The sequence below is a fragment of the Oryx dammah genome, unplaced genomic scaffold (genome assembly GCF_014754425.2).
Source record: "Oryx dammah isolate SB20612 unplaced genomic scaffold, SCBI_Odam_1.1 HiC_scaffold_21, whole genome shotgun sequence".
NCBI classification, from domain to species: Eukaryota; Metazoa; Chordata; class Mammalia; order Artiodactyla; family Bovidae; genus Oryx; species Oryx dammah.
Window position 1 is genome coordinate 77,767,985 of NW_024070205.1, and position 16,250 is coordinate 77,784,234.

General features: G+C 51.8%; 1 protein-coding gene across 1 annotated transcript; it reads right to left on the reverse strand.

Moving 5' to 3' along the window:
- Positions 1 to 1,451: 1,451 nt before the first annotated feature.
- LOC120879984 (proline and arginine rich end leucine rich repeat protein) lies at positions 1,452 to 16,095 on the reverse strand. Its single transcript, XM_040263040.1, has 3 exons — positions 15,918 to 16,095; positions 7,166 to 8,151; positions 1,452 to 4,034 (listed from the first exon to the last, which is right to left on the reverse strand). Exons 2-3 carry the CDS (start codon positions 8,133 to 8,135, stop codon positions 3,859 to 3,861), a joined length of 1,146 nt encoding a protein of 381 aa, XP_040118974.1. The 5' UTR covers positions 8,136 to 8,151; positions 15,918 to 16,095; the 3' UTR covers positions 1,452 to 3,858.
- Between the last annotated feature and the right edge of the window lie 155 nt (positions 16,096 to 16,250).

The window sequence follows — 16,250 nt, forward strand, 5'->3', positions numbered from 1 at the left end:
TGTGTGTGAGGGCCCGTGGTATGTATGTGTGTGCATGTGTGTGAGGGCTCATGGTGTGGGTGTGTGTGTGTGAGGGTCCATGGTGTGTGTGTGTGTGTGTGTGTGTGTGTGAGGGCCCGTGGTGTGCGTGTGTGTGATCTGCGTGGGAACCGTCTAAGTGTCCTCCTGTTGTTCCAGGCAGCTCAGCCCTGGAGAGCCGCTCTAATCCCAGCCTCGTTAGGAGGAGCAGGAGGCGTGATGATGGAGTGGAGGTGGCAGGCCCTGGGGACAGAGGTCTGGGGCAGGGTGACCCCATTGCTTCCCTGTTCATGGGCACAAAGAGAGAGAGAGAGGCAGAGGTGGAAGCTTCAGGAACTCCCCTGCTTTTTGGACAGCAGGGGTCTATTTCCTGCCGAGGGCTTGTAGCCACATAAATCTATGACTGCAAATCATTCTTCTTCTTCTCTCAGACACACACACACACACACACACACACACACACACGGTAGACGCCATGTCTTTGATCTTTTTCTCAAGCTGGTTCCTTTCTTTCCTGATTATGTGCTTTTTCCTCCTTCTCCCACCTGGCAAAATCTGATTCAAATCTTAAGATCCAGCGCAAATGATAGGAACCATTCTGGCTTCTCCCAGGCAGAAGGAGAGACCTTTCCACAGTGCTTTTTGTACCCAGCATTATTGCAGACACTTAAGACACGCAATTACTAATTCATGGATTTTCCCTTTATGAATTCCTCAAGGGCAGGGGCTATATATTACCTGTCCTTGAATTCTTAGCTGGAAACCTTGCACATGGTTGATATACACTGAACACTTGCTGAATTGAACTAAGGCAGAAATTTAGGAGGCAAGGAAGAAGGAGTGGGACAGTATCCGGCAGCTTTTTATCCAAAAGAAGGTGCTGTAGTCTGGGAGGATTACCAGATTGGTTCTGAAACAAACCTTCCACCTGAAGAGAGATTCCAGGGCATCCTGATCTTGCCCCTCTGTGAACATCTGCATGGCCTATAGACCATTCCAGGTGAAGTGGTTGGCTCTTTGCTCACTGCGCTCGGTATCCCTCTGCCACATTGTTCTGTGCATCTTACACTACTGGTCCTCAACTAGTCTGTAAGTTTTGTCTGGTTAGCAGTGGAGTCTGGTTTGTCTCTTTCTGTATCTGTCTCAGTACTGAGCATTTGGGAGACCCTCAACCATCTAGTATTATCTGTGGGTTGAAAAGAACTTGGAGTTTGGGGCTTCACATGTAGCAGCCAGATTTTTTTATCTGACTTTAGGAATGGGGGAAGTTCACCAAGAAAAGATTTTAGAATCATTTCCCTAGAGTTCTTAGGAATAGGATCCTATCTCTACCAGTCTTCTTAGAGGTAGTAAGGTTGGAGGCAGGGGGAGAGGGTGGCAAGATGAATTTAAGATACTATCCTCACCTGTTACATTGTCAAATTCAAGCAGGATATTTTTCATATTACTTTATTTTCTCTGCTGTGAAGCATGATGGAATGTGAAAGTTGTTTCACAAAGTTGTCATGATCTTCAAGAAAGAATAGATGTAGGTACAGGGCACGCGTACACACCTACTTACACACCTGTATGTGCCTATGCCAACAGCACTGAGAGAACGAAGTTGTATATGGAGGAGGCGGCCTCCTTAAATCCAGGGGAAGCCGGCGCAGTGTGTGTGTGTGGTGGGGGAACTATACAGCCAACTCAGTTTCCTCTGGTTTACAGCTGCAGGGAGCTAAAGAGGAAGCCCGCATATTCTAGACAGGGCACTGGGATGATGGTGATTTTGTTGCTGCTGAAAGAAAACAGTTCAGGTTTGCAGGAGCAGGGGAATGACCCCTCCTCCCTGAGGAGTCCTAGGCGCTGTGCTCATTACCAGAGGGGCTCATTACCAGAGGGGCTGACGGTGCAAGGTGGGAGTAAGATACACAAGGGGGGCTTGTCCAAGCCGTAGCACCTTGGCTACAGTCTATCTTGACTTTAAACAAGAGCTTTGGGAAAACCAGCTGCAGCTGCAAAGAATGAAGCAGTTGAATGGGACATGGGGAGGGACTTGATGAAACGGGCCTGTTTTCTGTAAATTAGCAAAAGAGGAAAATTAGAATAAAATGGAGATTTCTTGAAGTTGGGGAGCTAGCTTAATCCAATTTCTTAAACATCTCCAGAACTTTTCTCAACCTAACTTGAGAGTGGGGACTGCGTCCCACTCATTTCTAGGACACACCCCACCCAGTCCCACCAACGTACACTTGGGGGCTGTTGGGGGGGGCATCTCCACCCACTAGAGGGAGGAAAGGGGAGATGAAGGTCAGTCGGCTCTGGGGGACTCGGGCTTCCCTTAGAGGCCTTTCACATACTGCTCCCCTGGGCCAGATTGGGGGGCAATGTGTGTGAAAACTTTGGGGGAAGGACAGTTCATACAAGGAATAAATTATTGCGAAGGAAGGAGATAATATTTACGACTCGTGCTGGTCTAAAGGGTGGAGCTGCATAGGGAACATGAGTTCCAGAGGGTCCTTGGAGGGGTACTGTAGCTACCTGCTTAGTCTACCACCTGAAAGCAGAGAGCAGAAGGGACCCGCAAGGTGAGAGGGCAGCGGGGAACAAGCCATATTCTCTTCTGGGTTCCTGAAATTTCCCTCTTGGGTTCACTCATATGGGAACCACGTCCCCTATCTTGGTGCCTCTATACCTGCGTGCCCTATAGACCCCAGAGGACAGAGACCATGGGTGTCGCCCACAGCTTTTCAAGTGGGAACTTGAGGCCAACCCCTGACCTTGGCAAATCACCCCAGAAAGATGAGGACACAGGGGCCAGCTGTGGGCAGTATCAGCCACCAGATGTCGCTGCTGTGCCTGGCTGAGAGGGGAGGCCGCTGCACAGGCCGAAGAGGGCTCTGGGAGATTTCCGGCTCTCCGCCCCTTCTCGAGCAGTTCCCAGGAGCCGCTCCCCAGCAAGGGAGGGGCGGGGAGCGCATGGCAGGGCGGGGTTTTTGGCTCTGTACCCTGCCCGTGTTGCTGCTCCTCCGGCGTTGGGCCTCTGGTCCAGCGGCCAAGCAGCCATCCACACCCACCCGGGCCATCCTGGGCTCTGACCCCCAGCCTCTCCCACTGGCTGGCTCCTGGGTGTTTGGGCCACTCTCCGCCTGGAATGCTCCTCCCTGCTCTTACTGTTGGCACAGAGGCTCAGCCAGGAGGCTGCATGCCGAGAAGGGGCCCGTCTCACCCTATGAAGGAGCAGCGGGTCTCTGTGCCCCTCTCTGAGCCTGCGCCCTTCTTCAGCCGTTCCCTTGCACCTCCTTTCCAGAACCCAGGCTGGCAGAGGGCAGGTGCCCATCTGGTGCCCGTGAATGGGGCAGGGCAGCAGCAGTTTTGGAAGATGGGATCCTTGACCCAGGAGACCTGAGTTCCTCAGTCTGTTTGGGTCAGAGCTGCCCACAATAGAGGAGTTTCCAGAAGGACTGTCCAAACCTCATGTCTAGGCTGCCCCTGACCATGCTCTGCTTGCTTTGCCCAGGACGAGAACCAGATTTCAGTCCATGGCCCAGGCTAACCCAGGGGAGATGAGGGAGGAAGAGAGTGGGATGTCTTTAGACACACACCTGTGCTTCTGGGACCAGAAGTGGGGGTGCACAGCGGGTGTCTTTGAACTGGGGGAACCAAATCAAGCCTTTGGAAATCTTGTTCTAGAAGCTGCAGGGGCAGCAGAGTATGTGGCTTGTCCCTGACTCGGGAAGGTGGGGTAAGAAGCGCAGAGCTGGGAGCAAGAAAAGGAGACAGAGCAAACCAACTGTGGGCACGGGCGCCGGGGCCTCCACATTCAGTGTGGCGGGAGGGGCTCCAGGGGCGCAGGAGGGCCTAGATGACCACGGACTGCAGCAGGCGGAAGCACATCATGAGGTCCAGCGGGATGGGTGGCTTCAGGTAGTTCCCATCCAGCCGCAGGTAGCGGAGGTGCGGCACGTGCTCCAGATCCGAGGAGAAGTCATGGAAGGCGACTATATCGTTGGGGCAGATTTGGGTCCCGTTGATTTCTGCGGAGAAAGAAAGGGAGAAGTCAGCAGGAGAGGTGGGCAGGGGCTGGGCTCACCAGTTCTCGGGAGCATGCGACCATGAGTGACCGACCCTAACCTCCAGGCTGGTTTACCCGTGTGTAAAATGACCTAAATTGGAGCTGGTCAACAATTGTTATTGAAAACTCACTCTAAAGAGTCATGGAGAAAGTGAACTTTGAGCTGACCCTTCAAATATGGGATTAAGGTGTAGAGACCTGGGGATGGTGTTCTGATGCTGTGACCTATTTGAATGATGTTGTGGAGGGCAAAAAGCTCATGGCAGAGTTTGGAACCAGTAAATAGTACAATGTGGTGTACTAAGCAGAGTAAACTGGAGAGGCTCCCGTTGTGGCCACCAGTTACAGGAGACTTTCAGATGTTTCACTAAGGATGGGGTCTCTGGTCTCTAGTCTGAGGAATGTCACTGAGCAGGACTGCTGTTATGAGAGGGACGGTGGGATATAAGAACTGGTGTCCGGGGGGGCTAAATCTGGAAGGGCCTTACGATCAGGTTTATACTGTAGAAAGATGAATCTGGCTGCATGCAGAGAAACAGTGGAGGGAAGCAAGATCGGAAGCCCGCAGTGGATGGATTACCCTGGAGGTTCTCCTGTAATCGGGATGTGAGGCTTGAGGGTGGGCAGAGGATGGCTAGGTTAACTGAACTAAGGATGACAGGAAGAGAAAGGGTGCCAGGGAGGGGCACGGGGCCCCAGGATGTGATGGAGCCGTTGATTCTGGAGTGATGACTGACTCTAGGGAAGGTGAGCAAGAAAGGGAAGAGATGGGCAAATGGAGGTAGGTTTTCAAATGGAAGCTGAGTTTCCGTTTTCCCCTTCACCTTTTTGGTATGCCCTGTTCTAAATGAAGCTTTCTATCCTCCCAAGCCTTGCTTCTTTTATTTTCTGTGGGTGGTGGTTGGTTGCTTTTCATCTCCTTCCTCCTCTTCCCTCTCTCCGCTTTCTTCTCTCTTCAGCGTTGGAGCAGCAGAAAGAGCCCTGACATAGATGAATTTTCTTCCTATGACCTTTGTGATTTTGGACTTTACCCCCTGATGCGCTGTTCTGAAATCTGTGAAATGGTGAGAGTGGGTGGAATCTTTCTGTCTTCAACCTCAGAAGGCTGGATCACTGGCCCCTCCCGCCACAGCCTGTTTTTATCCACAATCTGGTAGAAACTTGTCAACCATTTATTAATCAAGGTATCCTTTCTGTCTAGATTTTCGGCCTATACAGCCTCGTGGGAGTAATGTGTTCCATCAGTTTGCTACCTGCAGGGTAAAATTAGACAGTTTTGCCTTTTCCTGAATTTATTTCTTGCAAGATTTAAGAAGACTTCCCCTACCTTTGTGTAATTATCTCAGATGAGTGAATAAGCCGGTTCTATCATCCACTTGTTTCGAGATTATAGAAATTCAAAAATCTCCCTCTCACCCTTTGGCTTGAAAGCTAAGGATTCCTAACATCATTTTAGGAATGCTTCTCTTTCTCCTTGGTCTCCATTCCCACAGCTGCTACATTCGTCTTGTGGATGTAGCCTGATCTTGTCCAGGGGCCAGAGAATTTTCTCGCTTTTGTTTTTAAGTTGTTCTGCGGAGAAGGCGATGGCACCCCACTCCAGTACTCTTGCCTGGAAAATCCCATGGATGGAGGAGCCTGGTGGGCTGCGGTTCATGGGGTCGCTAAGAGTCAGACACGACTGAGCGACTTCCCTTTCACTTTTCACTTTCATGCATTGGAGAAGGAAATGGCAACCCACTCCAGTGTTCTTGCCTGGAGAATCCCAGGGACAGGGGAGCTTGGAGGGCTGCCGTCTATGGGGTCGCACAGAATCGGACACGACTAAAGTGACTTAGCAGCAGCAGCAGCTGATGCTTTACTCAGATCTGATGTTTCTGATCGGGCAAAACTGTCACTTTCAGTCTTTTTTCTGACCTACAATTTTTATCCAAAAAAAATATCCAGGACCCTGTAAATGTAGCTTAGGCAAATTCTGTGTTGAGTGTACTGACTTTTATGACCACATCTTTCAGCCTTCCAGATAGATTCAGAAAGCATCATATTCTCCTGACTGCCACATCTTTTCCAGTTGTATGCTCTTAGTATGGGGCTTCCCTGGCGTCTCAATTGGTAAAAGAATTTGCCTGCGATGCAGGAGACCCAGGTTCGATCCCTGGGTGGAGAAGATCCCCTGGAGAAGGAAATGGCAACCCACTCCACCATTCTTGCTGGAAAATCCCATGGACAGAGGAGCCTGGCAGGCTACAGTCCACAGGGCCACAAAGAGTCAGACATGACTTAGTGACTAAACCACCAGCCACTCATAATATACACAGAACTGCCTCTCTGTATCTTTTCACAGACTCTTTAAAACCTAGGCTCAGGCTTGGGAAGAAGCCTGTTTTCTCACAGCTGCAGTGGACAGATCCAGGACATTCCAGCTGCTGCTGCTGCTAAGTTGCTTCAGTTGTGTCCAACTCTGTGCGACCCCATAGATGGCGGCCCACCAGCCTCCCCCATCCCTGGGATTCTCCAGGCAAGAACACTGGAGTGGGTTGCCATTTCCTTCTCCAATGCATGAAAGTGAAAGTGAAGTCGCTCAGTCGTGTCCGACTCTTTGCGATCCCATGGTCTGCAGCGTACCAGGCTCCTCTGTCCATAGGATTTTCCAGGCAAGAGTACTGGAGTGGGGTCATTGCCTTCTCCAGGACATTCCAGAGCCAGCATTTAAATGTCACCATTCTTTAGGAGAATGTCCAGAACTGTATTTCATGTCTCCCTTACCTACAGGTCTGGAGGGCAGAGGAGCAGGGGCTGGTGAGAAGGGCTGGAGGTAGAAAAACTGTTACCCCCCAAGCATGGTATTCTGGGCACTTTATCCATACTAAACTAGTAAATCTTCATAAACATTTTGTGCCATTTTACAAATGAGGAGCCTTCCCAGAGAGGTCAGATATTCTTTGAAGGTCATGTGGGCTGCAAGTGGAAAGACCAAGGTTTGAAGACTGTGCCAGACTGGGTGCTTCTGCGTGCTCAGGCACGAGGCCCAGGTGGCAGTGCCGAGGAGGGAGAGCCGGCCACCCCCTGCGCCGCCCCAGTCCCCTCACTCACTCTCGATGCTGTTGTTGTTGAGGTACAGGTGCTCCAGCCGGTTGCTGATGGCGGGCACGCTGCTGATCCTGTTGTGTGACAGGTGCAACACCAGCAGGTTGGAGATGTTGAACGAGTTCTTGGGGAGGCCCCGGTCCGAGAGCTGGTTGTAGTTGAGGCGGATGAAGGCCAGGTTGGGGAAGCCCTTGAAGTACCCGCTGGGGATGGCCTCGATCCTGTTGCTGTCCAGGTAGAGCTGGTGGATGGCGGAGGGCACCTTGGGAGGCATCTTCCTCAGGGTGTTGTGGGCCAGGTTGAGCTGCATGAGATTCTTGAGGCCCTGAAAGGTGTCGGGCTTGAAGACGCCGTCACTCAGCTTGTTGTGCTGCAGGTCCAGCAGCAGCAGGTTCTCCAGCTTGCTGAAGACCCCGGGCGGGATCCTGGAGATCTGGTTCTGGCTTAGCCTCAGCTGCTCCAAGTTCCGGGGCAGGGCCGCGGGCACCTCCTCGAGCTGGTTCTTCTCCATGTAGAGGAACACCAGGCTAGGGAGTTTCTCCAGCACCCTCTGGTCCACCTTTCGAATCCGGTTGTTGTCCAGGTTGATCCACCTCAGGCCCGTGGCGTTCTTGAAGGACTCCACCGGGAGCTCCGTGATGAAGTTGTTCTGGAGATAGAGGTAATGGATGCGGGACGGGATGACAGGGACCTTTCGGAGGTTGCGGCTGTCACAGTAGAGGGCGGACGGGAAGTCAGGGGGGCAGAAGCACTCCCGGGGACAGTCAGGAAAGACCGACGGGGGGCCCGGGGGCAGCGGGGGAGGCAGGTCTGTAGGCTCCGCTGGCTCATCGGGCTGCGGAAAGCTGGGTGTGGGCCTGAGTCTGGGTCTGGGCCGGGGCCTCGGTCTGGGTCTCGGTCGTCTTGTTGGCTGGCCTTGGGCCGCTGCGACCAAGATGAGGAGAAGTGTGAGGAGCCAGCAGAGGGATGACCTCATGATCCAGGCGACGCACCTGTGGGGAGGAAGGCGGCAGGTCATCAGCCTGCTGGGCCTCAGTAAAAAGAGCACGTATCTTTGCAGCTGGAGTTGGCCGGGATGGGCTTGGGGGGGAGCTGTGGCAAGGACCTGTGGAAGCATCTCCTTGCTTGCCTGTATCCAGCAGGTGAGAAGGCAGCAAGGGTTTGAGTGTCTGGCTCCCTTTCCCAGAGGCTCAGGTGCTGATGTGCTAGAGTGTCAGCCGTCTTGGCAGAGTGCACTCTGGGCTGTGAATCAGGAGTCCCAGGGTTTCCTGGAGAATACCCTTAACCACTCTAGTCCTCAGTGTCCTGGTTTGCAGCATGAGAAAGTCATCTCTCCCTTTATAGGAAGAATGTTAGGATATGTGAGCCGTAGAGTCCTGGGGTATTACATCTGGAAGAGTCCTTACTGGTTCCATAACTCAGTGGCTTTCAAACCATGCCCCGTTTCAGTGGAGTCCTCCTGAGGGAGAGAGGCCAAGGGGATGGCCCTGGGGGACCCCTGTCCAACATGAGGAACTCTGTGGTTTTAAAATCTGCTACATATATTAAAGGTTAGCTGAAGCACTCATTTGAAAAAAAAAGAAAGTAGCATTGCTAAAAGTGTTTTGAAATTCACAAAGTCCAGACTCAACTATTTATAAAAATTGAGTACTGGAGGGGAGTAGTAGCTTTCAAGGCCAGGAAGCTATATAACAGCAGACCCAGGACAAAGCCCCACGTCTCCGTAGGCTCAGCGAGCTCTCGGGAAGGAAGTGCTGTGGTCCCCTTGCGTCTGCCCCTGCTCGCCCCTCCTCCCCAGGGCTCGGCTCAGAGAACGCTGGTCTTTGCCAGCAGGACACACACCAAGAATTTCTCCCCAGATGTGGAGGCTCCTGGGGAAATAAGCAAGGAAGCAACTGAAAGCTGTGGGGACTACAACAAACTAGTGAATATTAAAAAAAAACAAAAAGAAGCAGATTCATAGGTATAGAGAGCCAGTGGTTACTAGTGGAGAGGGGCAATGTAGGGATAGGGGATTAAGAGGTATAGACTATTATGTATAAAATAAGCTATTGTACAACATGGGAATTATAGCCAATATTTTATAATAACTATCAATGGAGTGTAACCTTTAAGTGCTGTAAACCACTGTATTGTACACCTGTAACTTAGATAATATTGCACATCAACTATGTTTCCGTTTTTTAAAAAGCTGCAGGGAAACCACTTTCATTTCTTCTGATCTGGTATTGCTGCTTCCCATGTGCATTGGAGTTGATATCGGGTGGGATATAAAGAAGAACTTCCACCCACCTCAAAGACGTAGTGGAATAGGTTGCCCTTCCCATTGGTTCTGATGATGCTTCAGATAGGGCCATGTGGTTTGAGTCAAATTAAGCTGAGGATACTGTGGTAGACCCAGGGCTGCAGACAATAACTGGCATTTCTCTCAGACATCCTGCCCTAGCTTGTCGGGTTACCTGTCCTTTCTCCTCCCAAGGTCCCTGTGACAGCCCCTCTGGTCTCCTCCGGGATCTCTGTTTCCACGTTGCTTCCAATGGCCCTTTTTGCTGCTGCTTCACAATTTGCGGTGGTCTGCCCCTCCCCTTCCTAGGGCCTTGGGACACTTTGGAGATGCAGGTTTCTTGGAGCTCTTGAGAGAGAGGGGGCTGGAGTGTATCCTCAGCTGCATCTAGACCCTGTGATCACTGCCTCTGCGCCAGGCTTCCCCCGCTTTCTTTGGAACCCACATCAGCTAGGTTCTTCCCTTGTGTGACCCAGTACTGGCTTCCTGCTAGCTTTTTTCAAAGCTAGCTCAGTAGAAGCCCCTCACCAGATGTTTAGCCTGAGTCTGTTACTTGGAAGGAGCTGAGTGTGACCAGAAACATGGACGAGGGCAGGGCTCACCCTGGAGGGGCGGGGGAGTCTACCTACACCTGTTGCACACCTGCCCTGGACGCCCAGCCCACACACGCTCGCACAGACACTCCTCTCCCTGTGCCACACACGTGAGCAAACGCATGCGCCCCTCCTGATTGTGCGTGCATGGGTCCTCATGGGGTGTAGAGTGTGGAAAGGAAGGAGCAGAGGGGAGACAGAGCGGAGGGAAGGGAGAGGGGGCTGCCCTGCAGCTGCTCCTCCTCCGCCTTCTTTTAAGGTGGGCTCTTCCCAGGCAGACCTCGCCAAGGGGGCCCCGGGGGCCATTTCCCCTGGGCTCCTATCACAGAGGACGCTGCAATTAGATCCTTGCCTTTATGTCCAGTTACGCACATAACAGTCTTGGGGATACGCCAAAAAGACTGAGGTGAAAAGACACTCATTGGAAAACTAAACCTGAGTCTTGTTCCCGGGCCCCACACCACATGTAGTTGGTGAGCTATCAGTGAAAACGTTACAAGTTCTGTAATTTTCTTGAAAATAGCACAACAGTGTTGCATAGAGATTTTAAACGGGGAAGAAAAGTTATGACCAACCTAGATAGCATATTGAAAAGCAGAGACATTACTTTGCCAACAAAGGTCCGTCTAGTCAAGGCTATGGTTTTTCCAGTGGTCGTGTATGGATGTGAGAGTTGGACTCTGAAGAAGGCTGAGCGCTGAAGAACTGATGCTTTTGCACTGTGGAGTTGGAGAAGACTCTTGAGAGTCCCTTGGACTGCAAGGAGATCCGACCAGTCCATTCTGAAGGAGATCAGCCCTGTGTGTTCTTTGGAAGGAATGATGCTAAAGCTGAAACTCCAGTACTTTGGCCACTTCATGCAAAGAGTTGACTCATTGGAAAAGACTCTGAAGCTGGGAGGGATTGGGGGCAGGAGGAGAAGGGGACGACAGAGGATGAAATGGCTGGATGGCATCACCAACTCGATGGACGTGAGTTTGAGTGAACTCCGGGAGTTGGTGATGGACAGGGAGGCCTGGTGTGCTGCGATTCATGGGGTCGCAAAGAGCTGGACACTGCTGAGCGACTGAACTGAAAGCATTACATTCGTGTGGTAAAACCTAACATTTTTAAAAGCCCCAGTTTTTGTGACCTTGAATTTTTTTGCTTTGGCACTTTTTACTTCCTGACCAGCTGGGAGCCTGACAATAAGCAAGAGGTCTCTTGTGCAGTGAGAAGCCCCGGGAAGGCTTCCCAGCCTGGCGGAGCCCCATCCCCTTCACTGCCTTGGTCAGCAGGAGCATTTACCCTGGGCCCTGAGTGGGCAAGTCACGCCTGTGCAGAGTGGCAGTCGGCCCTGGCATGAGGTGCTTCCCAGTGACACGGGGCCCGGGCAACACTTGGCTCAGGCACGTCAGAGTCACAGCCTCACCCAACGGGCATGCCTCCCACCCCTGCCATCCCCATGACCACAGGCCGCCCTTGCCGCCACCTCCTGTGCCAGACCCTTTGGGAACTTCCCTTATCTCCCCACCGGCCCTCTAACCCGTCTACGCTCCAGACCTCTGGGGGCTGGCCATGCTCCTTTCAGACCTGAGAAGGTTCTCGAGGAGAAGCTCCTGCGCCTGTTCCTTGGAGAAACTAGGTCTGTTGAGTTCCCCTGCTCTTAGCCCTGGGGCTGAACCATTCTGTGTGTGCACGCATGCTCCTTCCTTGAGGAAGCAGTGCTCATTTCTAAGGCTTTTCTCATGGGACAGTGCTCCTTCCTGATGGAGTCTGTGCTGTCCCCACAGTCTAAGTCTCCAAATCAGAATTTGGGACAGATGAGAAGTCCCTGGACGCCAAAGCGAGCCATAGTGTCTCCCACAAAGCCCAAAGTCATGCCTTCATATGTTCCTGTCTTCCAGAACCTTCTCTCCAGTCATAAGTTCCCTTAGGCGAGATTGTGATTTTTAAATTTCTTATCCCTTCGCGAGCACATCTCCCACCTTGGGCTGGGCCGAGCTCACTGCTTGATCAATGAATGCATCTGGACCGCCTGTAACCCCATTCACCAACACCTGTTCTCAAAAAGCTGCTCATTTGTGAGGGGAAAGCAATTGCTTTGACCAACCCCAAATTCACTCTCCCATTTGAGAAGATTTTCTAAGAGAGTTTTAAATTCAAATTTTAACCTCAAGTATTAGAGACTTAGGCTTGAATCCTGGCTCTGACCCACCTGCTCAGGCCCAGGGTCCTCAACTGTGTGAGGATCAAATGGGACCATCCACATGAAGGCATGTCATAGAGCATAAAACCTCTGCAAATGGCAGGGGTTTCATTTATTCATTTATTTGTTTGCAAAAGAACATATCCTCTCAAGAGACTCTGATTTTTAAAGTGAGAAAGCCCTGTCCCCGTTGAGCTCATAAATTCATTCATTTAAGGTTCATACTCCCAGGACTCTTGCAACGTTTAGCCTCAGGGCAGGGTGGGGTTGAGGCCCACATGGGTTTACCAAATCATAGGGTAATTGGCTTTGTATGGAGAGAGCTTGGGATTGGGGTTGAGTTGAGAGTGAGGCTGGGTGTGTCTCCTTGGGTTAAAGAAAGATGACTACACACTACTTCCTGGTGTTCTTGTCAGATTTCACATCCAGCTCATTACCCCTGAGCCTCCTTGGCTTCACCCAGCTAGTGACCCTACCGTTGGAATGGGGCTGCCCCTGCCAGACCCGTGCCCATGGATGTTGGGATGACCCTCTTTTTTGGTTTTCTTCTTTCTGTCCTAAACTCAGACTTCTGAAAGCCAGTCTGTTCTCTGTGTCTTCCTGAAGCCCACACGGGAGTTGAAAGCCAGGAGAATCGGGTCGTCTCTGCCCAGCTGTTAACAGAGGAGTGAGGCAGGCCCGCCGCAGCTGCCTTAGACTCTTCCAAGGCCTCCAAGTAGGCGTTGTGGGGTCCTGAGGTAACAGGACTAAGGGCTAACATGGAGGCATGGTGAATTCAGCAAGTCACCGACTCACTGTGCCTTTCTTGGGGAGTGAAAGCAGAATAGGAGTAAGGCTGACTGGGGCAAAGGTGAAGAGAGCATCATGGTGCAAACTAGACAGAGGGTGTGGGGTCCCCGCCCAGCCACCACTGCCTATAGTGACGCGACCCTGTCCTCAGCCTCACTTCCCTTACCTGCAAAACACAGATAAAGAAATCTTCCCTGTCCCTCTGTTCCTTATTGGGTTATTTTCAGAAGAAAACGTGATAAGCGACTTTAAAATGTGCTACAGATCAAAAAGAGCTAAAAATAAATCTAACACTCTAATGGAGAAACCATCTGTCTCCCCAGTGTCTACCACAAGGCAACAAGTAAACACAATGTTTTTTGGCCTCAGGCCACTAAGTCCAGAAGAGCAAGTTTTCCATTCTAAAGGCAAGGGGAACAATTTAGGGTGGGATGGCTTTTGTCCTCTCATTACAGCTCCTCGCTATGTCCTTCTCTCTGCCTCAATCCCCTAGCTTTTCCACCCCATGAAGAAAGCCTACAAGAATCTGTCTGATGTGTTGAGTGCTTATAGGTCTGGGTCTCAACCCTGAAACTCTTCAGCTGTTTGGCTGGGTACTCTTGGGAAATCTCTTACCTCTACTAAGCTTCAGTTTCCTCATCTGTAAAATGGGCATACTAACACACTTTTGTCCGATTATTTTGAAGGTTAAGTGAGTAATGTGCAAAAAGCAAGTGCTTGGTGAATGTTAAGCTATTATCGACATTATTTCAAAGTAATGGGGTCTCTTTCTCTTCAGCTTGGCCAGAGGACAGCCGTTCCCTCCACAGAATGCCGATCCTTGCAGATGTTTACTTGGATTTCCACCAACTCTCCTACACAGAGCAAGCTCCTCCCCTTTCAGGCCTGTGAGACCACACTTAGGTCTCAGAATCAAATAATTAGAGAAGCTCTAGATGCCTCCAGCAATTTGGGGAATGTTTTCTCTGTCCCTCCCCCTCACTAACACCCGCTCCCATCCCTGAGCCTTTCTGCAGCAGCTGCGGGGATGCTGACCAGGGACACCGCAGGCTGCTGTCCTCAGCTGGCTGTGGAGTCCACTGTGACTCGGGACTTCCCCTCCCAACCTTGGGTACCTGTCCCTTCCAGCTTCCCCCAGAGGCCCAAGAGGTGGGGCTGCCCCCGGGGAGGTGAAGGGGCAGTGCAGACCGTGGGGTTCGGCCCATCCTCTGTGCAGGCCCTCCAGAGCAGGCAGCTGTTGGGCAGGAGCAGGGGATCTGAAAGGGGTGGGGAGGAGCCCTGCACAGTGCCCCTGGGGGCCCAGGCAGGAGGATTAGCAGGTAGGAGGGAGCCTAAGCTCTTTGGAGCTACCTTGGGGGAAATTGCTTTCTGGAATGTTCCCTCATTACACAGCTGCCAGTTTTTACAAGGAGAAGAGAAGGGGAGAGCTCAGAGACAGTCTTCCCTGTTCCTTCAGGGGCTTGCTTCTACTCTGCAAAAGAGGGTGGCCCACTGGAGACACTCTGAAGCTGCTCCATCAGACAGTCCTTGTCCAGGAAGCCACACAGCCTGTCTGCCCAGCTAACGCTGCCAGAATCCTGGGCTCTTCAGTCCTACACATGTGTCCCTCAGGCCTCTGGTTCAGACTCCCAAACCCTTGCTGCCTCTCACATCCTGAAACAATAGCAGATTCTTGGGTCTTGATCCCGTGGGTCTAAAGCAAAGGGTCCAGTTGTCTGTATTTCTAGTGAGCACCTCTCACCTTCCCCAGCACCCAGGTGATTTCGAAGACCAACTGTACTTGGAGACCCTCTCCTAGGCTATGCCCTTCTTGCCTTGGGATCGCACTCTGCATAATAGAAGAGGAATGAGCTGGGCAAATGGAGAAGGTCCACCCTATTTAAAAAATTCAGTTTCCCACTTCAGTTTTCCCCTCCCTTGACTGATTAAGGAACTACGTCTTTTTCCCTCTCCCACAGGGAGCCCTTGCCAATGTGGGATTATGTTGAAGTGGCTTTAAAGAGAATTCTTTTCTGGCTGCCTGCTGAAAACAGAAATGAATACCCCCAGTGCTGGGAATTAGTACCTCTAAGGCTTTGGAGTAGGGTTGCTTTCTTCTCTCTCTTTCCAAAAGAAAAGTGGTTTAGAGTAGTGAGGCAGAGAAAGTCAGAGCTACTGGGAATACACTGTGCAGGTTAGAAAGCTGCTTTTTTCTCTCCTCCACCCAATTAAGTTCTAAAGAATGAAGAAATCTTTCCAGCCCCTGCTTTTGTTCATCCTGTTCCTGCTCTGCCTGCACTTGGGACACACAACTTCTTTGGCTCTGCCAGCTCGGTGGGAAGACGCACTTGCTCTTTTCTCTTAGGTGCTGTGTGTGTGCGTGCCTGGGTCTGTTCCTGCCAGGGTCTTGTCACCGTGTGCTCTAGCTCTGCATGTCAAATGCCGTCAGAAGGGAGGTGAGTGGGCGGGATGCCTTCACACTGTGTGTGTATTCGTGTGTGTGCGTGCGAAGTGGAAGGGCAGCATCTGTGTGGCACATGTGTGTGCCTGGGGCAGTGTGTGACAGAGCATCAGAGGTGCAGCAGAGTGGGTTCTAGAGTAGAGTTTCCATGGGAACCCGATCTGTAGAAACACTGGGTGCAGCATAAGTCTGGGCTACAGTTCACATCTGTACCAAGAAAGTTTAACTTTTGCAACAAGCCAATACATGGGTGCAGAATGATGAGGGGAGGGAAGAGGGTGGAGACGAAATGAGGAAGACTGATTTGAGCTCCTCTGAAAGGAGAAAAATCTGGTAGAAGACAGGAAGGAGGGGTGGAAGGAAGGAAGGAAGGTGAGGACAGAGCCTGGAGCAGTAGCCTGGCGTGGATGGGGCGGGAAGGGGCTGGCTGGAGGCCGGAGCCTTCCTCCTCCAGACGGGCTTACCTGAACCACCTGCCTCTCCTCTCAGCTCGGGTTTATCTCCGGCGAGGCGAGACTGCCTCTGTTCCCCCCACCCTCAGTGGAGCTGTGGCAGCAGAGAGCCAGCCAGAAGTTCTGGTCTCCCAGTGGTGTGTGCGTGCTTGTGTTTGCCTGACTCTTCCTCCACCAGATCCTATTGGGGTAGGGAGGTTAGGTTAGGGGAGGGCCAGGCTGATTGTAAGTAGGGAGGGGAAGAGGAAGGGAGGGAGGAAGGGAGGAAGGGAGGGAGGAGGGAAGAAGGGAGGAGGGAAGAGAGGGAGGGAGCTTGGGAGAGGAGGAATGACAACAATAAAGTCT